The sequence below is a fragment of the Xyrauchen texanus genome, chromosome 17, assembly GCF_025860055.1.
Source record: "Xyrauchen texanus isolate HMW12.3.18 chromosome 17, RBS_HiC_50CHRs, whole genome shotgun sequence".
In the NCBI taxonomy this organism is placed as follows: Eukaryota; Metazoa; Chordata; class Actinopteri; order Cypriniformes; family Catostomidae; genus Xyrauchen; species Xyrauchen texanus.
In genome coordinates, this window is record NC_068292.1 from 30,178,409 (window position 1) to 30,204,786 (window position 26,378).

A 26,378-nucleotide genomic window follows, 5' to 3' on the forward strand; every position below is an offset into this window, starting at 1 on the left:
AATTTCCCTATTACATAATACTGTATATGAAACATAATTTAGTTTTTTGTTTAAAAACAAAACATTGAACCAAATGACACCTTTCATTTTACTTTTTTTGTATTTTTTAAGATATACTGTATTTTAGATTTTTTTTTAAATGTACACACTATCATTTGCATGTCCCTAACAGGGAGGAAATACCTCATAATTAATTTGACACATAGCTGATGCATCTCCTGATGCAATGTTTAAATCTGATCCAGAAAACTTTTTTCAGTTCAAGGCACTTTATACAAAGATTGACTATGTTTTTGTTGAGCTGTTGGTCAAACTAATCAACCCTATTCTTTTTTTAGCTATTGAAGTATAGTTCGATTAAGGCTGAAAGTAATAGATCAGGTTTCGCTTACATTTTTAAATGTTGGGGTACCACTCCATTTAATACAATTCCCAATTCTGAAACTGATGTAAAGCTTTGGGGTGAGCGCAGAACACACAGGCCCTAGCTGACTGGTTCAACAGGTGATCAACCTGCTCTTCAATCAATCACCAATCTGCCAGTCAGCATTTGCTTATCCCAAAATGATTCCTATTCTTATCAAAAGAACAAGGAGTACATCTGAAATGAAAGTCCAAGCTGAATTCCGTACAACACTGTTGATTGGATCTGGGGCTCTACTCATTTTTTTGCCCTAAATCTTGACCTTTAAGATACATAATTTTTGTCAATATGTGATCATTTTGTAGATTTTATATATATAAATAAATAAATATATATATATGTTCACACTGTTTGCGGAGACAACGAGTACACTGACACAGCATCACAAAAGTATTTTATTGAAATTTTACAACTGTTTTTTTTCTTCTTTTTCCTCTCAACCTACTAAGCGACATTTAGTAATCGCATGCTGTCCTGTCCAAGTCAAAAGACAAGGATGATGGGTTTTTTTTTTGTTGTTGAGAGAAATGCAATTACAAATGCAATCAGCTGCCCTTCTGTGCATAAAAAATATTCTTGTTTTCCATCTCATCATAATTATGACACTTTGTGCGTTGTTTGAGCACACCATTCTCCCCAAACAATAGAGGAATATGAAATGAATGGAAACTCACATTGGATCGGGTCACAATGTGGGGTTTTTCAAACAACTTTGCAACCCCGCCCCCCTCCCCCAAAAAATGAGTAACAGAACAATGACTCTTTTAGTAAGGGAAACTGTCCAGCAGAATAGGAGGATAGTTTTTGAAATGGAACTTAAAAAAATATTGATCAAAGTTTGGGGAAGGTTTTTTTTTTTTTTACATGCATACTTCCACACAACAAAAATATTCAGCCATGAAAAACCTAAAGGACACCTAGAGGAAAAAAAAGAAGGTTTTAACTTGTACTTATTTTAATCTTTGTCTTTTTATTAGATATTTTTGAAGTGAGATCACTCATGCCATGTTTAACAAATAAATCACAGGCCACTTTGCTGACTGACAACTTCAACCCACCTTGCTTGTGAACTTATGTAATATAGATGCTACAGAACATTACCCTATCAACGGCAACATGGTGGTCTAGTAAAACCACATTTCGGTAATGATAAAAGGTAGGGAGGTCGAGAGGAATTCAATTGCATAGCAATTTAATTGTCGACACATTATCTCGCAAGGCAAAGTCACAGTGCCTAAACACTCCCAGAGGGGCTCAATGAACTAAGAACAACCAATCAAATGCATTAGACTCGGGATCTCGCATAGTGCCTGTACATCATAGTCAGTATAATATGTCATCTAAGAGGATAAGACTTGCTAATGCAGCACTCCACCAAACACAAACTACAAGCAAAATATTTTGTCTGTGGCATCCTAAACCAAATCGTTCCTTTTATTTCAGCCGCTTGGCTAGGTGGGGGTTTCAGTTAGAACAGAAATGAAGGTGATAAATACTCTACATTAAAGGAGGTTCAAATGTTTGCATGTAAACAGGCACTCAACCCCCCTCCTCATCCTCCCCCTTTAAAGAAATAAGCCAACTTCACATCCAATTTTAACCACGACATGGAGTTCATCTCGGAATGTCAACAGCAGCATTTTCTCTGTCGTAGCAATCACTCTCTCGGTCTCTTCCTTTGTCAGTCACTGCAGATCTCTGTCCTCCAGGTATCTGTACTCAAACGTAAATCCTTCCTTTTTTCTCTGGCCCCACTTTTCGTAGTCAAAGTAAATGTACGTGCCCTACAGGCAGAAAAATCCCCCACATTAAATCATGTTCATCTTTATGTTCATATTCAGGGATGATGATGAGAACAGTGATGTGTTCTTACCTGTTCAAATTCATCAGTGATGGTCTTGGGTTCCTCATGTCGTTGGAACCACATCATGTACTTGGTGTGAAACCTCCATGATTGCTTCTTCAGTGCTTTAGCTGACAGGTATTGCGCTTTTGTGCCCTAAGACAAAAAGAAGAAAAAACCCAGAGAAAGAGTTGGAGGACTCAAGTCTGCTGAAATATCCAATAGACACTTCTCTCTTATAAAAATAACACACCTCCAGATAGTAGAATATGAAAAAGAGAGTTTCAGTGGACAATCTCTGGTAGAACTCAATAGAGTCCGAATGATGTGGGGGCATCTGATGGTGGAATGGCGGTGTAGGACAAGGGTTTCTCATCAGGTATTGCCTACAACAGATGGACAGTGCATCAGATTTATGCCATACATCTAAGGCTTGAGGAGAGTATAACAGTAAATATGCAGGAGCTGCTGCTTGCTTTTTAATGTCTTGACCTGGGTGCAAAATAGTATGCACTGGTTTGTATACCCTACATACAGTGGAATGTGTACCTGATTCTTTCCGAATCAGATGGGTGGGGCATATGTGTCCATGCTGATTCTTGCATGGCTTGCTGGTAGAGCTGCTCTTTTGTGAGGGGGGTGGGGCCTAGTGGACACGCCCCTAAAGAAGGTGGGAGGTTGACCTCTGAAACAGCAGGCTGGGGGGCTGTTGTGGGAGCAGTTGGGGCCGAGGATCCTGAGAACAGATCTACAGGAAATACATTTTTATTGTCTGTGATGACTATACTAGCTCTGTATTTTGAAATGAAAAGAACAAGAGGTGTGAACAGCCCAACAGGTCTAGGATACATCTAGTTGGCACAATATTCTGTTGCATGTGGTTGGGCTGTCAGACAGGGTGTGCTGTGTGTGGTTGAGGCATTTTGATCATGAACTGGTGCCATGTGGACACTGAGGTTTGGCAGTGAACTATGCATCTCAGTCATATAGATACCGAAATGAAATTAGCTTGAACTACAGGGCAAAATTTGGCATATTGGTTCTCAACTGGTGGTTTGCAACCCAAAAATGGGTCACAGGTTTTCAGGGATCACACAATGCTAAATGCGAATAATACTGTAAAATGGAAAGTTAGAATAGCAAAATAAATGTGAAAGAAAATATGGAAATATTGAATATATACATTCACTGACCACTTAATAAGGTACACATGTACACCTACATATTAATGTGATTATCTAATCAGCCAATCGTGTGGCAGCAGTGCAATGTATAAAATCAAGCAGATAAAGGTCAGGAACAACAGTTAATATTCATATCAAACATAGGATGGGAAAATTTTTTGATTTCAGTGATTTAGACTGTGGCATGATTGTTGGTACAATACAGGCTGGTTTGACTATTTCTGTAACTGATGATTCATATGTAACAGTCTCTAGAATTTACCCAGAATGGTGTGAAAAACAAAAAACATCCAGCAAGAGGCAGTTCTGTGGGCTTAAATGGCTTTTTAATGACAGAGGCTAGAGGAGAATGGCCAGACTGGTCCAATCTGACAGGAAGGTGACCCAAATAACCACACATAACAACAGTGCTATGCAGAAAAGCATTTGTGAACATACAACACATCGAGCATTAAGGTGGATGGGCTACAGCAGCAGAAAACCCCTCAGGGTACCACTACTGTCAGCTAAGAACAGGAAACTGAGGCTGCACATTAACTGGAGCTCCTGACCCGTATCTGCTTGCTTTTATGCACGTGCTGTCACACGATTGGCTGATTAGATAATCGCATGAATAAGTAGGTGTACTGTGCTGTTGTACACTATATATATATATATATATATATATATATATATATATATATATATATATATATGCACGCCGATCAGCCACAACAGTAAAATCACCTGCCTAATATTGTGTAGGTCCCCCTCGTGCCGCCAAAACAGCGTCAACCTGCATCTCAGAATAGCAATCTGAGATGCTATTCTTCTCACCACCATTGTACTGGGCGGTTATCTGAGTTACCATAGACTTTGTCAGTTCAAACCATTCTCTGTTGACCTCTCTCATCAACCAGGCCAGACTGGTTAGAATTGTCAAAAGTCTATGGAAACTCAGATAAATGATCTGTACAATTGTGGTGAGAAGAATAGCATCTCAGAATTATTTTACAGGTGGTTTTACTGTTGTGGCTGATCGGTGTGTATATATATATATATATATATATATATATATATATATATAGATTAGTATAAATTACATTACTGGATCTATGCTTTTTACTGTGATGGGTGGTTTGATGTCCAATGCAAATCTAGGTCATGAAGCAAAACAAGTTGAGAACCACTGGTTTAGAGTGCTGTGTTCAGTTGTTCCTTATGGTTAGTAAAGTGCAGCTCTGTATTGAACAGGCCAGTGTGTAATGTACCTCGATCTGTGAGGTGTAGTGATGGGATTTCTCCATCTAGAGCTAATCCAAGTGCAGCTCTCTCTGCCATTGCTTTCAAAGAGCTCGGTGGTTCAGGGGCCTGCAAGAGAACAACATAACATTACATAGAATAAAAAATATAAACATTAACCGAATTTGAGGAAGGTTATTTTTTTGAAAATCTTTGTGCTGAACTAAGGTGAACAAATCTCAATGTAATCTAATCAGAATGAAAAAAACCACACCTTGATGGCTTCTGTGTTGGGTGCATAGGAGTGTGGGCCATTTAGCAGACTCCCACCACCAGGTGTGCTGTCAGTGAAAGCAGGTGATGGAGAGGAGGGGGGTAGAGTGATTGAACTCAATAAACTGGGGCCATTATCTAGACTTTAATATAGAGGAAGTTGAAGAAAGACAGAGGCATCAGTCAATAATAACACTGTTGTATTAAAAACATGATAGTCAAGGGTGTGAATATAAATGCACACTCACGTTTGATTTGTCGATGAGCTTGAGGAAGAGGAATGGCTGTTTTGTGATTGGCTGGCACTGCTGAGGGAGGAGTCTGGTGCGTTGTCTGCAACCACAGCACTATAACCTGGAGAAAGGCATGAAGAAAATCAAATATAAAAATTCCAGCTAGCATAAATTTGACTGGCTGTTCTTTATCAATTAAAATAAATCTGAAAAGAGGTCAGATATTAAGCAAAACATTTCTAGTCACAAAATCTCAAGATTTGGTCTAAAGTGTGTTATAACCTAAATCGATTTCTTAAGACTATTATCTGTCCTGTGAGAGACGGGTTTGGCTCAACTATGCTCAGATCCAGAGAAAACAGAGTAAGACTAATTTATAATCCACAACAGATAAGACAACTTAAATACTTCAAAACCATTTTTCAAAGTTTCAGTGATAAGAGTAGTTACTGCATTTTGGCTTTGTAAGGCAAATAGACAATGGATGGACAGACTCAACAGCACTCACTGGTTGCCCCATTTAGTTTGAGGCCGCTGGGGGGTCTAGTAGGTAATCTGCTCATTCCCACACCTCCACTTCCCACTGCACTGCTCCCGTTGCCCCCCAATCCACCCTCGCCAGTTCCTCCACCAGGTGCTGTCCCCACAGGACTCACGGGTACCTGTACAGACCCCTGAAGAGCTGTCTGCACGGGTACCAGGTTCAGAATACCTCCGCTTAGAGTTCCATGACCCGGACTGGACCCTAGTAGACCCATACTTGCCCCTGTACCCGTACCGTTACTGGTTGCACTTGTGCCCACTCCCCCGGCACCTCCACCTGTTGCAGATATGATAGAACTACTGCTGCTACTCCCCACCGGACCACTAGAGGCACTACTTGTTGTTCCACCAGCAGCCGCCTGGGCATAAGGGGCAGGGGTAGAGCCTGAGAGAAGTCCTGCCATGGTATTGAGAGAACCAGATAACCCCGTCAGACCTAGACCTGGTATCTGACCCACAATACTGCTGCTAGTCACCGTCACACCTCCTTTCCCCAGGCCTAAACACAGTCCGTGGCTGGAGACCCCAGCACCAGGCCCCGTTGAAGCCTGGGACTGGGAATTGGAAGTAACCGGACCAGGTGCGCTGGAAATGGGCATAAAGGAAGAAGTGGAGGCAGGTAGTATGGGGTGGCTAGGTGGGCTCGGTGTGTTGTTGGAAGGTGCAGATGTGGAGGAGAGTTTGACTTGTGCTTGCTGTTGAGACTGAGGTGGATGCTGCTGTACTGCGCTGCTAAAGCTTCCCAGCAGATTGCTGCCCCCGGAGACAGCTGTGCAGCCTCCGACAACAGTAGCCATGGAGACCAGAGAAGAGGAGGAGGAGGAGGAAGAGGAGGAGGAGGAGCCTGACGAGGCGGATGAGGAGAAGGATGAGAGAGATGGGTTTCCATTCTTCACAGGAGACTAAGAGCAACAAAGCCACAAGGGGGTTTAGTTCATTAAGAGACACAAATAATGTATAATATTACAAATTTCAACACACATGTAGTTTAAGTGATAGTGAAGTCTCACCTGACTGACTTCACTGTCTGTTGATCGACCTCTTTTTTCGTCTGAATTCTCCTGAGTAAAACACATTCACACACAGTTGATAAAGAAATTAAAGCATTGGCTACTGGATTTGAGAGTTGATGTGTGATGGAAATACTAGGGGAAAAGAAAGATGATCAGAAAGATGATCTGTAGACTAGAAAGTGAGGGACGAAAGAGTGGAAGAACCAGGAAAAGACAGTAGCTTACCATGAGGCCTGTAGCAGGAGATGGAGGGATGGGGGAGGAGGAAGTGGTGGAGGTTGGGGTGCTGCTGGACTGAAGGAACATCTCATCTTCAGTATGGCCCTGAGGAGATGTTGCCATCAAGGCAGTTGCTAGAGAGTAAAAATGACAAGGAATTTGTTTAGTTTGTAACATATTTCAATGGGCAAATAACGAATAGCATTTCTGCACCCTTTTAGGGCACTACAGGAAGGTGACACTACTTGTAGGGTCTTTCCAAATGAAGTGAGCAACTGAACCTCTTCATGAAGGGTCCTTGCACATGACTGTAAGCAAAGTATCCATACATTGGTCACTTCAAGGAAGTAACTTTGGAATTCCTTTTCACGAATCCTTTTGAAACCTTAGGTAATGTAAGAGAACACTTGGGATTTCCTGCTCCCTTAAGGGGGACCATTCAGACTGAAAGCCATCTTGCTCTAAAAATAAAATCTAGATAATGTGCAATAAAAAGAACCAAACATGTTTTTAAACGTTATATTTAACATAAAACAGCATCTATAAATGCTACATGTGGGAAAAAAGTAAGATGTGGTGCGGTCAATGGCATTTGTTTAGCACATGTTTACGTGGAAAAACTCCCTTTAAGTACTCTGCCCTTTGGAGTTATTAGAGCAAAGTGATACTCACTTTCAAATGGAATTCGTCCAATAACATAGTTATAATACAGCATGTAAAGTTTCATGGCGAGAAACTTCGACCAGAAATGTATACATTTCTATGACAATCAATGACAAATGCATATTATTTAGCCTATATTCTAACCACTGTATATGAGAATGTGTCAAGCCATTTTATTTAACAAAACACATCACTTGCTTTTCACAAAAAAACACGAGCAGACTTACGTATGTCCTCCAAGTCCAGGTCATCATAGAGGAACTCATTCTCCTCAAAGTCTGGGTCTTGCGAAGAGTCAATGTAGTACTCCACATCATCTTTGATCTTATGGATAGAATCCACCTGGATTGAATCATTGTCCAGCATCCTCAAGATGGTCTCTAGCATACGAATATGGTACCGATGCCTCTCTATTAACCTTTTGAGCTCTTCAATCCGATCCTGCTTCTGTAGACCGAGACCGCATTTTATAGGTCAGAATAGTATGAGACAATGAGTTCAGAAACAGGAACATCAGGAGAGTAATGCAATCATTCCTGTTTTTCAATATTTACACCCAAAAAATATAGGGAAGAAGGAGAAGGTTTTTTTATCAATACAAAGTGAGTGAAAGCACAAAAAAGGAAAGCAATAAAAAGACTCAAGCTATAATAAAACGAGAGAGAGGAAGGGGAAGGGAAAAAGTGAAATGCAGACCTCCTTGTCTCCTTTTTTCTTTCGTGTTTGAACAGAGAGAGACTCAACTTCACTCTCAAACTGGTCCACCTGCATGTTCAAAGTGTCTATTGTATTCTGCAAGAGACAAGAGTCATCTAATTACTGCACTGCTTATATCCTGTCAATAGTTTTTGACCCCCCCCCCCATCTGTGCGCCATTGGTACCGTGAGCCACTGTTCTGTTTCCTCCTTCTCCTTCTGTGCTGGGTCCACCTTCTGAGCCAAGCCCAGCCCCTCTTTCGAGTAGGCCTTTGTCTTGGTCTCTCTTTCAACAACCTTAAAGCGTTCCATTTGCTAAGGAAAAAGAGATAGAGAAACAGGCAGGTTTGAGGGCTGCAATCTCTACGGATCTAAATACTTAACTCTTCCATGAGCATTTGAATCTCAACTATTAATGCACCGATTCTTAAAACACTGAAAAAAACATGGACTTTCCTTCAGTCTTGTTTTACTCTCTCAGTTATTTGGAACTTAGCATTGCGTCACCTTTCATGTTACAGTATGCATTGGATGAATTGCTCATTTTGTTAAAATCCTAATTTAAAATCCACATTCAAATCCTTGAGTCACTTTGCATTAAATCATCTGTTAAATTAATAAATGTAAAAGTAGACCTGGGCATTTCTTGTAAGAATTCATCAGGTATCGAAGTATGATGACATCATCTAAATGTAATGTCTGTTTTTGTCTTAAAATAAGAGAGCCATAAGAAATATGGGAACGCGCATCTACCGTTTCAATAAGCTTGCGGTTCTCCACTAGCTGCCGTTTGTCTTTGATCTCACTGGATGCCACCCATGTCTTAATCTGGTCTCGTAGCCGCTAAGGAGAAATAAGAGGATATATTTTTCCTTAAATCCTACAGAAAGTGTTAAAAAAAGATTGTGTTTGTTTTGCTTTAATGCCAGAATCACTCCCTACTTTAGTTTTAAGGAAGAATTATGCTGCCTTCATGTGCTCTCGGAATTATAGTAAATATGAGTTTCCCACTAGGAAGTTGCACATGGACGACCCCTCAAGTCATAATTACGACTGGGAAACTCAGAGATAATTTTGATTACCGAGTTTCCGAGTTGGGAGGAGACGTAAAACTTGTAGGAAGAGGGGACTGTTTCTGTAGAGAATGACAGGTTTTATTCATTTGTTAACACTTGCCATTTCAGACATACATATTTATATACATAAGCAAACATTAAATTCCATTTTCGTCAGCAAGCTAATGGAGTGATGTGTATTATGGTGTTAAAATAAAAGTTCCTCAAGAAATATGCATGACTGAACCTGCCGTTGTCCATGTTTCCTGTTCTTTCTGACAACAAAGCACTTGAACACAACGTACTCGTATTTACCACTTCAGAAGTGAGAAGTAGGATAATCCGACAGCACATGAAGGCAGCATTAACAGATGAATAGTTTAATGCAGCATTAAAGCCTACAATCACACTCTACTATAAAATAATGACGAGAACATGTCTACTTGTTAGACAGAATTGTGTAAAATGTATTGTCTCACCTGGAGCTTTTTAATCTCTTTCTTAAGATCTGCCTCATATTTCTCCTTCTGATTGGCATTTGCAGCATTGTGAAGCTGTGCATTAAATGAAATAGACTAATAAAATATTAATTACAGCAGATGCATGATCCTTATTTTTATAATCGCTTTTAGGTATTGGTTGTTGAGATCTCAAAAAAAATCTCACCTTTTTCCAAATGTCTTCAAATTGTTCCACGCCTTCAGCAACTTTTTTCAAACATCGATCTATTTCACCTGGTTGAGTAAAGCAGGAGATTAAGCATAAATAGAGATCATGGGATGATTGAGAGACACATCTAGACTGAAACTACTCTATACAAACAGTTATGGCAGTCAAGCTATCCATGTACATGTTAGCTCCTCCAACATAATGCAATCTTACCTTGAAGTTTTCTCTTATCAGCCATGGCTTCGCTATGATACTGTCTTCATACCTTCTGTCACTGCAAGGGTTGGAAAAACAACACATAATAGACTTAATCAATATGCACTGCATTCTGTGTGAGACAGATGATAGGTGGTTCTACTGCCTCTGACAGGTAGAGCTCATCTCAATACAAAAATCAGACATCAACGCATACGAATACCTACTTGACTGACGTTACACTTTTACCGTACAAATGTTCCTGAATCCAGATACCAATTAACAGCTACCAAGTTCTGTTTAACTAGCTTGCTTTCTTAGCCAACAAATAAACCGCAGGTATCAAATTTTCAACCTCATGAATATCAGAAACTGTATAGAATTGTATTTAACAGCACGCCATAAGCTTTTCCTAAAGTTCAAAATACATATAGCGTAACGCCAACACATCCTCACTGTTTACGCAGATTTACGCAGCCTCTGATCACTGTCCACTAGCGACCAATCTGCTAACGCGTTAGATCAGCAGCATATCATCTCCATCTCTCCGCTGCACGGATAAGATGTTATCCTGGCTGTTCATATAGACTTCATACTGTATATTTTTGCAGCTAACATGGATTAAACTGCTGCTGTTGTGATGTCGAGCATCGCTGACGGCTAACGCTCAGCTAGCAGACACACATAGTTTTTCCAACAGACGATGCGGGGGGATTTAGACTCTTTAATGTAATGCACTTTGGTCGTATACCTTTTTCAAACGTGTGTAATATTCGTCGGTATCTCTGTATGACAACCACGAGCAAAATCTCCAATAATTCCTTAATTCAAACTTGGTAATGTTTTCAGATCGTCAATCCCCCTTCTGTCCAGTACATTAAAGATGGACGGCAGGCTCCGCCCAACGCTCGCTTTCGAAGTTCCCGCCCCTGATATTTTTTCGTCTTTACGATTCATTAAAAATGCCTGTCGATCATTTCTCACATCGTGACGGCTTCCGCTGAAGCCGTTACCCCATTGGTTGAAATACTGGGTGAAAGGTTATATTTACGGAAAATCACCTACTTTTCACAAAATTAATGTCTCGCACCAAAAATAAAATCGCAATTGTTATATAGTAAACAAGATATCTAGCACTAAATAGAATATTTCGTAGTATGGAACAATGTGTTTCTTTTAATGTTACAAAGATATGGGCTGGTCAGACAACCATTCTTTTTAATGATTTGAAGTTTATCACGTCAATCATTTAGTTGCCTCCGCCTGCCGCGTGAACAGACTTCCTCAAAACGCTCGTGCCTCTCCTACAGCCCAGAAAGGCTGTAAAACTCGCCATGTAGTGGGTCAAAAAAGATGAGGGAAAAAGAGAAGGTAAGTTCATTGGTATTAGTGTCGCTTTGTCGTATTTTGTCATTCTTTTAGTCGTCACACCCCGCCACACAGACATTGCTGGTCGGCCCGTCTTAATAAATTGTTTAAATAGAAACAGATCCGTTAGTTAGGTTGCTCGCTCTGATCTCGCGTCAGCTTGATAATTTCAAATGATGTTAACACGTTTGCTGGTAACACGATTCTGTTCATGGTTAAACCCTCTTTTTCTTCTAACCTCCAAGGATTTAATTGTCAACGTTAACTAGTAAACCAACAAGTCCACTTATACATATAAAGTATACTAGTTTCTAATGTTAGCCTGTCATCGGCTAGCTGTGTTTATCTATGGGTTTCGCTCGGAGTTGTAAGGAACTGCAGTTGTACTGTTAATGTTTTTTGTCGTTCGTTTTTCTGATGTTTTAAAGTCAGGTTTTGCCAACCAATGACTGCTTTTAGTTTTACGGTTTCATTGGTAGGTTCACAAGATGGCAGTTTAAGCTGACAGTCCTGATCATGCTGTAGACTTCCCAAAAATAACAAAGCAGTGGGCTCATACAGAAAACCTTATCACACATTTACTACGATGGCAACGTTATTATAAAACCCAGTTCATGGCTTGTATGGATCACATACTACTAAAATGAACTTGTGACTTTGACAGCTGACTGACCACCTGCCACATTTAGAGATGCTTTGTAATTATATGTGGTCGCGCGTTCATGAGATCTACCCATCTTTAGTTGAATTTATTGGTAAAATTATAAATGAAATAAATATTTTGATATGAGTTTATTGATTTCATATCACTTCTGCGAGAGTGAGAGTGATCTGCGCAAAGGTCACCTCTGGTTTTATTTTATGATTTTTGAGATAACGCCTGACTAAATCTTTGTTTAATTGGAAGAGGAAAAAACTATTATGTCACTGATGCAATAAAAAATGTTTGTTATAAATTGGACACGGTGCACCTGTGCGATACTCCCAGATCATCAGTAGTGCTATTTTGCAGAGGAATGCCCTCTTGGGCTTTTGTTGGTGTTGTAAAAGAGTGACTTTCTTGACTGTGTCCCTGCCCAGCCTTTCAAAGATGCGTAGGGGAGAAGTGGCCTCCAAATTCGTTTTACTCTTTTAACTGTTATGGAAATCTGTCTTAACAAGTGGCTTAGAAGAAAATGTACATTCATGATAAGAGTTGCATATTTGTGCGTTCAGCATTTCTTACCGGCTGCCAGATCAAATTCCAACACAAAGTGTACAGATATTGAATTGTCTACTAAAGACAGATACTTAAACATCCCACTGTCGACTGTCTTGTCTCAGACGTTTCTAGTCTGTGAATATTTTATTAGTAAATCATCTTAATGGCCAGCCTATACTTGATAAACTTGTTCTAAGAGGATGTTTTGAATCCTGCTACACTACAAACTTAAATTTTCTTAAAGGAATTGTTGACCCAAGAATAGAAGTTTCTCTCATCATATTCTCACCCTCATGCCATCCCACATGTGTATGACTTACTTTTTTATGCAGATCACAAAGATTTTTAGAAGAATATCTCAGCTCTGTTTGTCCATTCAGTGCAAATGAATGGTGGCCTGAACTTTGAAGCTCCAAAAATCACAAAGGCATTATAAAAGTAATCCATATGACTCCAGTGGTTAGATCCATGACTTTAAAAGCTATATGATAGGTGTGTGTGTGTGAGAAACAGATAAATATTTAAGTCCTTTAGGTGAAATCATCACACATAGACCACGAGTCAAAATTCTTATAGAGATTACTTTTCAAGTCTAGTTTTCATCCACTGTACTGTATTCGTATGCGTTGAGTGTCAGACGAAATTGCGGAATTTCAAAATGTGGTGTCCTCCAAGATTTATGTCAGACAGGTGTGATTCAGCCACTCTAGACAAAATAATCTGCTTTGTTTGCATTAAAATACCAATGTTTTTGCGACATATTTGTGTTGGCTAATGCTGTCAAACCACAAGCACTTGGATGTTTTGAGCAATGAACTTTGTATCTACACTGTAAATCCATCCATGCACATTTCCCCAACTAATGGTTGCCACACTCCCTTAGTTGAGAAACAGAGTACTATTGTTCATAATATTCCACCGTTTTGCTGATGTTAGACCTTTGAAGATATTGCATCTGCATCTTGCGTGATAAAATAAGTATGTTAAGGTTTGGTGTAGATCAAAGACCATTTTAACTTTGCGTTGCTTTAGATTGGCATTAAAGATGATGGTGAACTTTAATAAATATTACATGAATAATAAATGTGATATCTTTTATGACAGTAGATTTTGAAGTTCTAAGAATAAAATGTGATTTTCTGGGCTTTCATTTGCTTTCCAGGATATTTAACATTGTGTTTATTGTACGAAAGTTGATCTCTGTCTCTCCCACTCTCCCAACTCTCCAACTCTCTCCTTTTCTCTATGTGCAGGGCACCTATAACAGCATGCATACAAGAGTGCTCAAAAGAGAATAACATTGACGTGACACACTGCTCCAGCACTTCTCCTCATGTGTTCTGTGGCGTTTTATTTATTTCCCATTTTGAAAACTATCCTGCAAGGATTGAAGAATAGGATTCAAGGTTAATGGATATCAAATACTGATTTTTCTGGCATTTGTTATTGGATGTGCTAGAGTACAAGTGTTCATGTCACCACTACAATCTCTGACACTATTTTGGACCAAGATTAGAAGTGACATCTCTTTGTTGTTTTCATGCTCATCCTATTTTTTTTTATTATTATTTTATTGGAGAGAAATTGTATTTGTAGTCTGCCTTGACAGAGTTTAAATGTACTTTTCTTGGCTGGACCATTACCTCTGTTATTTGAGCTTGTTTGTACTGGAATATTTTTTTTTAAAAAAAATGTGTTTATTATAATCATACTTTTGTGCTTATTTTGATTAAGTTGTACATTTTATGGTCTCTGACATGAAGGCAGTGCAAATTGTCATTTAAATTGTGCTTATATTTTTATTTATTTAAAAACCTGAAAATTGTTGATCAAGTTATTTATGAAATTTCTTTAGATGAACATTTATGTAGATGCACACAGAATTCAGTTTTGTCTGACTCTGACAAGAGACATTTGCTAATTCTCATTGTGTTTTCTTAGCCACTGCATTCAGGCACAGTTGAGAAAAAAGCTAATTATCTAATTAAATCCACATAGGCAAAAATATAAAAATGCTATATTTTTGTTGACACATTAGCAGTGCTTAACTGGAAGTCTGTCTCTTAGATGATAGAATCACAAGTTAATGTGGTTTCATTATATTCTGCTTTTATCATATGTTAGTATCGTGATTGGGCATTGTTTCACACAAAAAGCACTGATGTGAGGGAGATGTAACACTATCAGGGATAGAAAAGCCTGCTGAAGTTTCTTTCTAAATTTGAATATACACCTATTGAAACACTGTCATCATTTAAGATTGACACATTGAAAAGCCCATGATTTGGGTTTAAAGCTGACATATAAATAAATAAACTCAATCACTATCTTCATCAACTATTTTAAACATCTAGTTCTTCCATCCAGAACAAGTAATTGCACTACAGTGTAAAAAAAAAAAAAAGTGTTTGAAAGGTCAAGAACAGAACTCCGCATGAAGTGCTCGAGCAGTCCACTCCAAACACACCCTCCATTACCCTGAGGTGACTCCACTGAGCCTTGGCACTGAACATGCGCTCACCAGGTCCCCAGAGTCCATCCATAACTGGGGAGGCCCTCCTTCACGGACAGTTTGGCAGTTGGAGCAGTGGAGGGGGAAGTGGAAGTAACAATAATAGCTGCCCCAACAGCCCTGGGGGTGTCTCTTTACCTTCTAGCCCTACTTCCACCAGCTATGCCCTGACCTTAACCCACACACACATCCATGTCCAGCGGCTGTCTTCTCACACAGGAAAGCAGTCCAGGCTAATACTGCCACTGGCTGAGCTGACTGGATGCAGCTGTCCACGGTCACCAGCCCCTCCTTTGCTGGTGCTTTACTGGTACCCTCCGGGTAAACGGCGGAAGGGTGTCTCCAGACACAGGCAGGTGAGGGCGTACTTGGCGGAGAGCAGAGCTGAGGCGGAGAAATGGAATGCCGCCATACATTGCTTGCTGAGGGGGATGGATGTCTGCTCCACCACAGGTGTGTGTATTTTGGACTTCTCTGTTGCAGTTAGTGTTTATTTTATCGATAATTTAATTGTGACCGTGAAGATGATGTACTGACAGCCAGTTTTTTACATGGCAAAATAAACTTCAACAGGTTTGATCAGTAGGGTTGCCACCTTGACTATGGAATTGGTCACCTGATCAATAACTGAAAAACATATTGCTGGCAATCATACCATATTTATAGAAATAAAACCATATTTATGATTGTTTACTCCTTGTTTGATATAAAAATGATAGCATACATGTCAAATAATTAAATCAAACAATAGCATTAATACACAATATTTTAGCCTATTTTAAAGTGCATTTTTACAACAAAATTCCACCAAAGTGAAATATGTAATTAATATTAACTCAATTTAATTTGATGTAATTTTGTTATGAATTTGAAGTGTGTAAAACATAAATATATTTTTTATTGTGCGTACAGGTTGAACATGTTATTGACTTATTCTGGCCCCAAGAAGTTTTCTTAAGTTTAAATGTTTTAAAATGTATAAATATATATCTTAAAAAAAAATGTATGTACAGTTTTAAAAAAGCATTTTTACATTTATATCTAAGGAAATCAAATAAATATACATAAACATTCACTCAAAGATTAACATGTTTCAATTTCATAAAATAAATCCATCAAATTGAATTGAGTAATCTTGAACAAAATTCAGTAAAAAAGAAAAAACTGATCACACAATTTATTTTAAAATTTGTTATGAAATTGAAACATGTAAATATTAAAAATGAAAGCATGCTCATTGTATACAAGTGCCTTGAATTGTTTCTGTCAGGCTTAACATCTCGAGGCACCTTTCTCGCATCACGTGAATATGGTATTCAAATTCTGGGAGATTTTTCTAGGATGGACGGCAAAAAACTGGGATGATCCTGGGAAATACTGGGCAGGTGGCAACCCTAATGATCAGGACTTGCATCACCATGAAGGGGTTTATTTCGCAATAATGACTGGCTAGCTATACATTATTCAGCTTATTACACTGTTACGGAGTTGAAATTATGCTGTTATGTGAGAAGACAAAATCTGCTTCGGGGTCAGAAGATGGAGAGGTGCTAGTTTTGGGTCTCTCGTCAGCTTTATATGGGAAATGAGTTGCCTGGCGCAGCAATTTTACAAAAATGTAACAATCCAAAATATTAAAACAGAATGCTGAAACTGACCAGTCAGAATCAAGTTTCACTATTGAATGTTTCATAAGTTGTAACGCTGTCTTATTGTGACTATAACATAATAGATGCTTCTTCAAGTAAGCTGGCATGTGTTGGCATGTTTTTTTGTGTGGATGAAGTAGCCTCTTGAGTTGCTTTTATTGGAAACTGTCTTCAGTATTTGGAAAAACATGAATCCTCTAGAATAAATTCTACAAGACATCAATATGTCTTGTAAAAAGCCACTTTAATTGATTTTTTTCTGTTCAAAATGTGTGTGCGAGTGTTCATCGTCTGTGTTTCATACTGTTTATTTGTGTAAGAATTTGTTTAAATTTGTCCATCTGTCTCTGAAATGCCACCATGAACTTCCAGACGATTATAATATGGTGATGTAGAGTTTGCATTAAGTAACCTGTTAGGAGTTCAGATTACTCTCCTTTTACACACCAGTGGTGTAAAGTATTCAACTTTAAAAGTTATAATGTTTACTTGGTTTATTTAAAAAAAAAAAAAAAAAAAGTATTTAAGATTTTTGGATTAAGAAAAAATGGTAAATTGATTTTAGATAAACATTCCATTAGTCTTACCTAGTTTTAAAGTGCATGAGTCAACTGTTAGAAAGATGCTAAACTACATTGCCCTAAATTGTTAGTTGATTATGAAGAGGCATTTGATAAAAATAAAAAAAACTATATACAGGTGAAACTCGAAAAATTAGAATATCGTGCAAAAGTTCATTAATTTCAGTAATTCAACTTAAAAGGTGAAACTAATATATTATATAGACTCATTACAAGCAAAGATATTTCAAGCCTTTATTTGATATAATTTTGATGGTTATGGCTTACAGCTTATGAAAACCCCAAATTCAGAATCTCAGAAAATAAGAATATTATATGAAATCAATAAAAAAAAAGGATTTTAAATACAGAAATGTCGGCCCTCTGAAAAGTATAATCATGCATATGTACTCAGTACTTGGTTTGGGCCCCTTTTGCATTAATTACTGCCTCAATGCGGCGTGGCATGGATGCTATCAGCCTGTGGCACTGCTGAGGTTTTATGGAAGACCAAGATGCTTCAGTAGCGGCCTTCAGCTCTTCTGCATTGTTTGGTCTCATGTCTCTCATCTTTCTCTTGGCAATGCCCCATAGATTCTCTATGGGGTTCAGGTCAGGCGAGTTTGCTGGCCAATCAAGCACAGTAATACCATGGTCATTGAACCAGGTTTTGGTACTTTTGGCAGTGTGGGCAGGTGCCAAGTCCTGCTGGAAAATGAAGTCAGCATCTCCATAAAGCTTGTCTGCTGAAGGAAGCATGAAGTGCTCTAAAATGTCCCGGTAGACGGCTGCGTTGACTCTGGACTTAATAAAGCACAGTGGACCAACACCAGCCGATGACATGGTTCCCCAAACCAACACACTGTGGAAACTTCACACTGGACTTCAAGCATCTTGGATTGTGTGCCTCTCCATTCTTCCTCCAGACTCTGGGACCTTGGTTTCCAAATGAGATGCAAAATTTGCTCTCATCAGAAAAGAGGACTTTGGACCACTGAGCAACAGACCAGTTCTTTTTTCTTTAGCCCAGGTAAGACGCTTCTGACGTTGTTTGTTGTTCAGGAGCGTCTTGACAAGAGGAATACGACATTTGAAGCCCATGTCCAGGACCAGTCTGTGTGTGGTGGCTCTTGATGCAGTAACTCCAGCCTCAGTCCACTCCTTGTGAAGCTCCCCCACACATTTGAATGGCCTTTTCCTGACAATCCTCTCCAGGCTACGGTCATCCCTGCTGCTTGTGCACCTTTTTCTTCCACACTTTTCCCTTCCACTTAACTTTCTATTAATGTGCTTTGATACAGCACTTTGAGAACATCCAACTTCTTTTGCAACTAACTTTTGAGGCTTTCCCTCCTTGTGGAGGGTGTCAATGATGGTTTTCTGCACAACTGTCAGGTCAGCAGTCTTCCCCATTATTGTGAATTCAACTGAACCAGACTGAGAGACCATTTAAAGGCTCAGGAACCCTTTGCAGGTGTTTAGCTGATTAGAGTGGGACACTTTGAGCCTACAATACTGAACCTTTTCACAATATTCTAATTTTCTGAGATTCTGAATTTGGGGTTTTCATAAGCTGTAAGCCATAATCATAAAAATTATATCAAATAAAGGCTTGAAATATCTTACTTTGCTTGTAATGAGTCTATATAATATATTAGTTTCACCTTTTAAGTTGAATTACTGAAATTAATGAACTTTTGCACGATATTCTAATTTTTCGAGTTTCACCTGTAATTTCTTGACTGAAGTTTGCCAGACAACATCTAGGTGAGGATCAGGACTGTGGAGGAAGTGTTGTCTGGATGGATGAGACAGATGGACATTGCTTGACCTCAATGGCTAAATTTTATATGGCCATTATATATAAGTATTTGACCAAAATGACGTCATACCAACTATAAAGTATACTTGTGGAAGGATTATTGTATAGGGCCTGTTTTTCTGCTTTCGGTATTGGCCAGCTTGCCATCATAGTCTGCCATTTATTACCTTTTTAATCAGTGTTTTTGAAACAAAGGTCAAATAATACAGTATGTGATCTTGTCATGAGGTGTACATATTTGCACAGCATTGTTTACTAATTACTTCCGCAAAACGGATCCCTGATTGGCAAGGCTTCTTTCAGATGGTTTGTTAGTTTAAGAACTAAAGTATGGAAAAATTCACAAGTTAGCCTCCGAGTCAATGTCTTATCGTTGATTGCTGATTCCTTTTTCTTTGTTTCTTATTGATAAGAATTTAGCAAAAGCATGTTGCCTCGTCCCCGTCGACTGTTGCTGCTGGTAAATCCATTCAGTGGACGCGGGCAAGCAATGCAGTGGTGTCAAATGCACATACTTCCAATGATAAGAGAAGCCAACGTCAGCTACAACCTTATACAGACAGGTACGATCAACACACACACATGGTATTGGTTTGCAAACTTGGCAGTAGTGATTCAGGCTCACTCATAGTAAAGTTCTAAATCAGTTCTAAAACTCCCACACAAAAACTACATTTTCCATTGAATGGATGCGTTGCATGTTCTTTTTTTTTTTTCTTTTCTTTTTTTTGTGCAGAGCGTCAGAATCATGCACGTGAGGTGATCAGAGAGATCTCTCTACTAGAATGGGATGGAATCATCATTGTATCTGGAGATGGACTCTTGCATGAGGTGATTATCTTAATCATATTACTAAAATTATTACTGTGTTAAAATATGTGTATTACAACATTATATATTTTTTACTGTACGTTTCAGGCAATTGTTGAATGAGGGAAGCCACATTGACATTTTGCATATGGTGTCACTTTTATTAGAGGGCTTTGTCAGCATATTTTAACTGTCAAAGTATGATTTTTTTTTTTAAAGATTATTTTTACAAAATAGAGCTTTGTGGTTTCAAACACTACCTGACTTCCTCAATTATTGCATGTACAGTCAAAGATTTGAGAGAAAATCAATTATGTTTATATTATTTGCGTACATAAACAAGATATATGTGTCCTGACTCTGCAGGTGATAAATGGCCTTATGGAAAGGCCAGACTGGGAACAAGCAATAAAAACCCCTGTGGGAATTCTGCCGTGTGGCTCTGGGAATGCACTTGCTGGTTCAATCAACCACTATGCAGGGTGAGAAAGGCACATTAGCTCACCTGGTATATACTTACCTGATGCTCTCCAGTTCTTCAGAGAGGCTCGTTAATTTTTTAAATCTTAGTCCTCATGCATGTTAAAAAACCCCTGATGGAAACCTGCATTAAATGGCCTTTATAGCCTTTACATATTGTTCATACTAACTGTTATCTTTTAGTTCTGAAGAACTAAAATATATTTTATTCATTATATGATTATTTATTTGAAATCTAATATAAAATATTCATAGGTCTTGACAAGAGGCTTTCTGATGTTTGGTGTTTTTGTTTTTTTTGAATCTCTAAGATATGACATGTGCCTTCGGGAGTTTCTCCTCCTCAACTGCTGTTTTCTGCTTTGCCGGGGTGGGGTTAAACCGATGGACCTAGTCTCTATTACAACCAGCCCGATTGCTTCATCCTCCTCATCCAATCTGAACGGGCACCCACCTGCTCCCAGGAGGCTTTTCTCTTTCCTCTCTGTGGCATGGGGTTTTGTGTCTGATGTGGACATTGAAAGTGAGCGCTACAGAGGGCTGGGCTCTGCACGGTTTACACTAGGAACACTGGTTAGATTGGCTTCTCTGCGCTCTTATAAAGGGCGTCTTTCCTACTTGCCACCTGCTATGTTCAATCTGTCCCCAGATACCACACCTCAGCCTCCCCGCCGGCCTCTTTCACGCAGCATTACGGAGGGTCTGGAGGGGTTTTGTCGCACACCCATCCACCGTACCTGCTCCGACATGGGCCTGAGTGAACAGAGAAGCCTCCGAAAGGGAGAAGGGGAGAGAGAGAGGGAGCGAGAGAGGGAGAGGCAGGAGAGAGAGAGAGAGAGGGAAAGGAGGAGACAGAGGGCAAGGGGCATAGGAGTAGTGAGAGCTAGCAGTCTAGCAGAGGACAGAGAGAGGGAGATGGAAGCAGAAGAAAAAATGGAAGAGACATCAGGTACCAGCTCGGAATATAACAAAAGGGACGAGTGTGAAAACATAGCCAGTAATGATGAAGGAAATAAAAGGGAAACAAGAGAACTTGGAGAGAATGAGTTGGGGGAGAAAAATGGGGTGAATGAAGGAAAGGAGTTTAACGAGTGTGAAGGGAGTTATGAGACCATGCCACCTGAACTGCAACACGCAATACATAAAAACTCTACCCCCTCGAGCCAGATAATTAATGCATTTTTTAGCCAGCCAATTAGTGCAGATACTGACCAAGACTTGGAGCTGGCAGCCCATGGGAAGGAGGATGAAGATCTAAATGGCTCCTACTTTCAGAGAGAGGCGAATCCACTGGACAAGTCTCGGGAGCGAGCCCTCACCATCTCTTCCTCTCCGTTCCGTCGGTCTCCTTTCAAACCTAAATTTTTGGACCAGAACCAGAACCCCTCACGGCCACGTCCCCTTTCCCTTCACCAACAATCTCATTCAAACTCTCTTCCACCAAAATTCCCATCCCTTTCTCTTTCCCTTTCTCCGACACCTCCTTCATCTCCATCTAGTTCTTCTCCCTGTTCTTCTTATCACGCCCCTCGTCTCAACACCCCCAGCTCCTCTTCCCCATCACCTTCCTTTTACTCACCAACTCCATCCTTCAACTTTGACCTCGCTGAGCCTGCAGGGCCCTTGAAGAACTGCCCCAACACAACCTCCTCCATCCACCTGCCAGAGGATGACCTGCTACCTCCTCTGGACCAGCCTCTACCTACACGAGACTGGGTCACCATTGAGGGTGACTTTGTCCTGGTTCTTGCCATCTACCAGTCTCACCTGGGAGCAGATCTTTTTGCTGCTCCTCAGTCCCGATTTGACGACGGGTTGATCCATCTAACATTTGTGCGGGCTGGTATCTCCCGGGCAACCCTGTTAAGACTATTCCTAGCAATGGAGCGAGGAGCCCATTTGTCTCTTAGCTCTCCCTATGTTAGTCATGTTTCTGCTCGGGCTTTCCGTCTTCAGCCACTTTCGCATCGAGGAACCCTCACTGTGGATGGGGAGCTGGTGCCCTATGGACCTCTGCAGGCACAGGTAACATTAAGAGACCATTACTGGAAAAATTGTTTAACCAAAGATTTAACCAGTCTGCTAGTTCTGCAACTGTTGATCCTACTGCTTCACAATAGTTAGACACACAGGAAAATTGTCTAAACAGTTGCGTCTTTTTTGCACATGGTATTTCAGTACAAAAACCTGCATCTTATTCACTAACCATCAGCAATCTAGTTTAAGCAGACACAATTGCGTCTTGATTATTAACATTGTCATATTTTTCCGCACAAACATGCCTCCTTCCTATGTAAATTGGTTTCATTATAGATTGAGCTTTATTCACACACCTCTGTGCTGTTTGCTAGGTGCCATAAAAATGGCATTATTGCCACCTGAGTAAAGCAGGCAGATACAGAAACATATTTAAAAGAGATGCTTGTGTATGGGGTCAGAAATTAAGGGAGGTTTGGTAAAAAAAAAGAAAAAAAAAAAAGCCACCAATGCTCCTGAAATTCAAAATATGGTGGCAAAAATGCTCTCGTAATAAATTCTTCTGTTATTTTATTTGTAACATTAAGAATAGTTCTTAATATTAATAAAGTGCTAGTTATACTGTACATTTTATGGCATAAATATGGGTTGATGTTGATTTGAATTCTTAGGGTAAGAGGAAGTAAATTCTCAATTTTGAAGCAAATATCGCTCCCTAATGTAAAACCTAATTTCTGTCACTGCTTGTGTATGGCCTACTTTTTGTATTGATCATGGCCGTAGGAATTCATAAAATAATGATCAAATGATGGAGAAGAGCATCATGACCTGGCAGATGTGTGGTATAGTCAAGCACACTTTTGCCATGTTGAAGTAATATTTCAGGTGTCTGGATCTCAGTAGTGGAGTGTTGCTGTACAGTTCCGGCCAGATGTTGGTGGTCTGCTGCATTCCTGTGCAAATTGTGAGCGGCATAGCTCTGTTGCCTGATCTGCATAATTCCTTTAGTGAATCAGGTGCTAAACCAGCGCAGACCGGGATCCTAACTAAACAACAATTTTAATGGTTACAGTTCACAGTATAGAGTCAGGCCCATAAATATTGGGACATCGAAACAATTCTAATCTTTTTGGCTCTATACACAATGGATTTGAAATGAAACGAACAAGATGTGCTTTAACTGCAGACTTTCAGCTTTAATTTGAGGGTATTTACATCCAAATCAGGTGAACGGTGTAGGAATTACAACAGTTTGTATATGTGCCTCCCACTTTTTAAGGGACCAAAAGTAATGGGACAGATTAACAATCATAAATCAAACTTTCACTTTTCAATACTTGGTTGCAAATCCTTTCCAGTCAATTACAGCCTGAAGTCTGGAACGCATAGACATCACCAGACGCTGGTTTTCATCCCTGGTGATGCTCTGCCAGGCCTCTACTGCAACAGTCTTCAGTTCCTGCTTGTTCTTGGGGCATTTTCCCTTCAGTTTTGTCTTCAGCAAGTGAAATGCATACTCAATCGGATTCAGGTCAGGTGATTGACTTGGCCATTCCATAACATTCCACTTCTTTCCCTTAAAAAACTCTTTGGTTGCCTTCGTAATATACTTCGGGTCATTGCCATCTGTACTGTGAAGCGCCATCCAATGAGTTCTGAAGCATTTGGCTGAATATGAGCAGATAATATTGCCGAAACACTTCATCCAGAATTCATCCTGCTGCTTGTGTCAGCAGTCACATCATCAATAAATACAAGAGAACCAGTACCATTGGCAGCCATACATGCCCACGCCATGATACTACCACCACCATGCTTCACTGATGAGGTGGTATGCTTTGGATCATGAGCAGTTCCTTTCCTTCTCCATACTCTTCTCTTCCCATCACTCTGGTACAAGTTGATCTTTGTCTCATCTGTCCATAGGATGTTGTTCCAGAACTGTGAAGGCTTTTTTAGATGTTGTTTGGTAAACTCTAATCTGGCCTTCCTGTTTTTGAGGCTCACCAATTATTTACATCTTGTGGTGAACCCTCTGTGTTCACTCTGGTGAAGTCTTCTCTTGATTGTTGACTTTGACACACATACACCTACCTCCTGGAGAGTGTTCTTGATCTGGTCAACTGTTGTGAAGGGTGTTTTCTTCACCAGGGAAAGAATTCTTCGGTCATCCACCACAGTTGTTTTTCGTGGTCTTCCGGGTCTTTTGGTGTTGCTAAACTCACCGGTGCGTTCTTTCTTTTTAAGAATGTTCCAAACAGTTGATTTGGCCACACCTAATGTTTTTGCTATTCTCTGATGGGTTTGTTTTGATTTTTCTGCCTATTGATGGCTTGCTTCACTGATGGGGACAGCTCTTTGGATCTCATATTGAGAGTTGACAGCAACAGATTCCAAATGTAAATAGCACACCTGAAATGAACTCTGGACCTTTTATCTGCTCCTTGTAAATGGGATAATGAGGGAATAACACACACCTGGCCATGGAACAGCTGAGCAGCCAATTGTCCCATTACTTTTGGTCCCTTAAAAAGTGGGAGGCACATATACAAACCTTTGTGATTCCTACACCGTTCACCTGATTTGGATGTAAATACCCTTTTATTTGACACCAAAAAGTATGAATTTAAGAAAGCTCTTCACATTTGAGATTTCTGTACCTTCTTTTTTTCTCAGGTTCATCCCTCCATGGCCCGTTTGATTGTTGGGGACACTGGAGTAAAGATTACAAGATTCTGACCTGTTTGGATTTGCCCAGGCAGGGATTAACCTCACGCTCTGGGTGATATAACATTTTTCCATCCACATATTGGGGGAGAGACAAACGGCAAGCCAGTTTTTGCAATCACTGCTTTTACTAGGATTAACCAAGGGATTGGTTTTTCAAGCTGCATATGCAAGGAGTTTTATTTAAATGTATGACCTATTGCATGACTGTAGGATTACCACTTGGATTTCCCTCAATTTAGCCTTAGGGAGAGAAAGCAGCAATGTCTGGATAAACATGGACATGTTTAAACTGAATGTGTAAAACTGGGGTATACATTTTAGTATTCATTTTTCATGGATTGTCAACATTACTCCTGCCTTATTTCAGTGAGAGATTAAAACGTCACAGACAGAACACTAAAATAATGCAGCCTTTTGGGTTGCCACGCATTGATCCAAATATGACATCAACCATGTCACGTAATCGGTACCCTTGGAATGCCTTATCCATCTCTGAAATTAAAGTGTAATCCCCTTTAATTTACCAACCCACTTAGTATCACAATTAATCCTGAGACCTCATTTATAGTGGTCGACCGATATGGGATTTTTAATGGCCGATGCCGATATTGAGAAATCAATCTGGCCGATTGGCCGATATGAGGCCGATACAATACATGTGAATACAGTAAATGAGAGACAAAGAATACCAATCTAAACAATATTCAAATTAATGACAAAATAGTATGTGCAATTCCAATTCCATCTCATAAATGTACATTTATTTACACTATTAAGTTTAAACAGGTTGTTTACTTTTAAGTATATTTAAATGCTGCTGTTCCGAGAATCTTTAGTTTCAGTTTCTGTGTTAGCACCCCCCCCACCTACACAATGGTTGTCTATGTGCACTGGAACAATCATTCATAAAACGCATTAAACTTTAGTTTACAAAGACGTGAAACTCACCGAGTGGTCTGGGGTGTTCACTGATATGCTCACACAAAAATCGCTGCAAAAGATGCTTTCCAACAGGTTTTAACGTAGTTTTTGTACCAA

At 39.6% G+C, this 26,378-nt stretch overlaps 2 protein-coding genes across 3 annotated transcripts; one reads left to right on the top strand and one right to left on the bottom strand.

Annotated features, from left to right (window-relative positions):
* Window positions 1-1,988: 1,988 nt before the first annotated feature.
* Window positions 1,989-11,125, bottom strand: LOC127657776 (CCR4-NOT transcription complex subunit 3-like). Of its 2 annotated transcripts, none has more exons than XM_052146676.1 (18): window positions 10,983-11,125; window positions 10,250-10,310; window positions 10,034-10,101; window positions 9,847-9,921; window positions 9,066-9,155; window positions 8,499-8,627; window positions 8,313-8,408; window positions 7,844-8,063; window positions 6,960-7,087; window positions 6,732-6,782; window positions 5,687-6,623; window positions 5,194-5,299; window positions 4,947-5,088; window positions 4,702-4,801; window positions 2,817-3,015; window positions 2,521-2,653; window positions 2,298-2,423; window positions 1,989-2,208 (listed from the first exon to the last, which is right to left on the bottom strand). In XM_052146676.1, the coding sequence occupies exons 2-18, from the start codon at window positions 10,272-10,274 to the stop codon at window positions 2,110-2,112; spliced, it is 2,724 nt and encodes a 907-aa protein (XP_052002636.1). In that variant the 5' UTR covers window positions 10,275-10,310; window positions 10,983-11,125; the 3' UTR covers window positions 1,989-2,109. The 2 variants fall into 2 exon arrangements, with proteins under 2 accessions (XP_052002636.1, XP_052002635.1); XM_052146675.1 differs by having other exon boundaries at window positions 9,847-9,942.
* A 389-nt stretch (window positions 11,126-11,514) lies between these two features.
* LOC127658010 (sphingosine kinase 2-like) lies at window positions 11,515-26,296 on the top strand. The gene is made up of 7 exons (XM_052147071.1): window positions 11,515-11,602; window positions 14,054-15,765; window positions 19,757-19,906; window positions 20,080-20,174; window positions 20,520-20,635; window positions 20,945-22,658; window positions 25,287-26,296. The coding sequence occupies exons 2-7, from the start codon at window positions 15,312-15,314 to the stop codon at window positions 25,347-25,349; spliced, it is 2,592 nt and encodes an 863-aa protein (XP_052003031.1). The 5' UTR covers window positions 11,515-11,602; window positions 14,054-15,311; the 3' UTR covers window positions 25,350-26,296.
* Window positions 26,297-26,378: the final 82 nt, after the last annotated feature.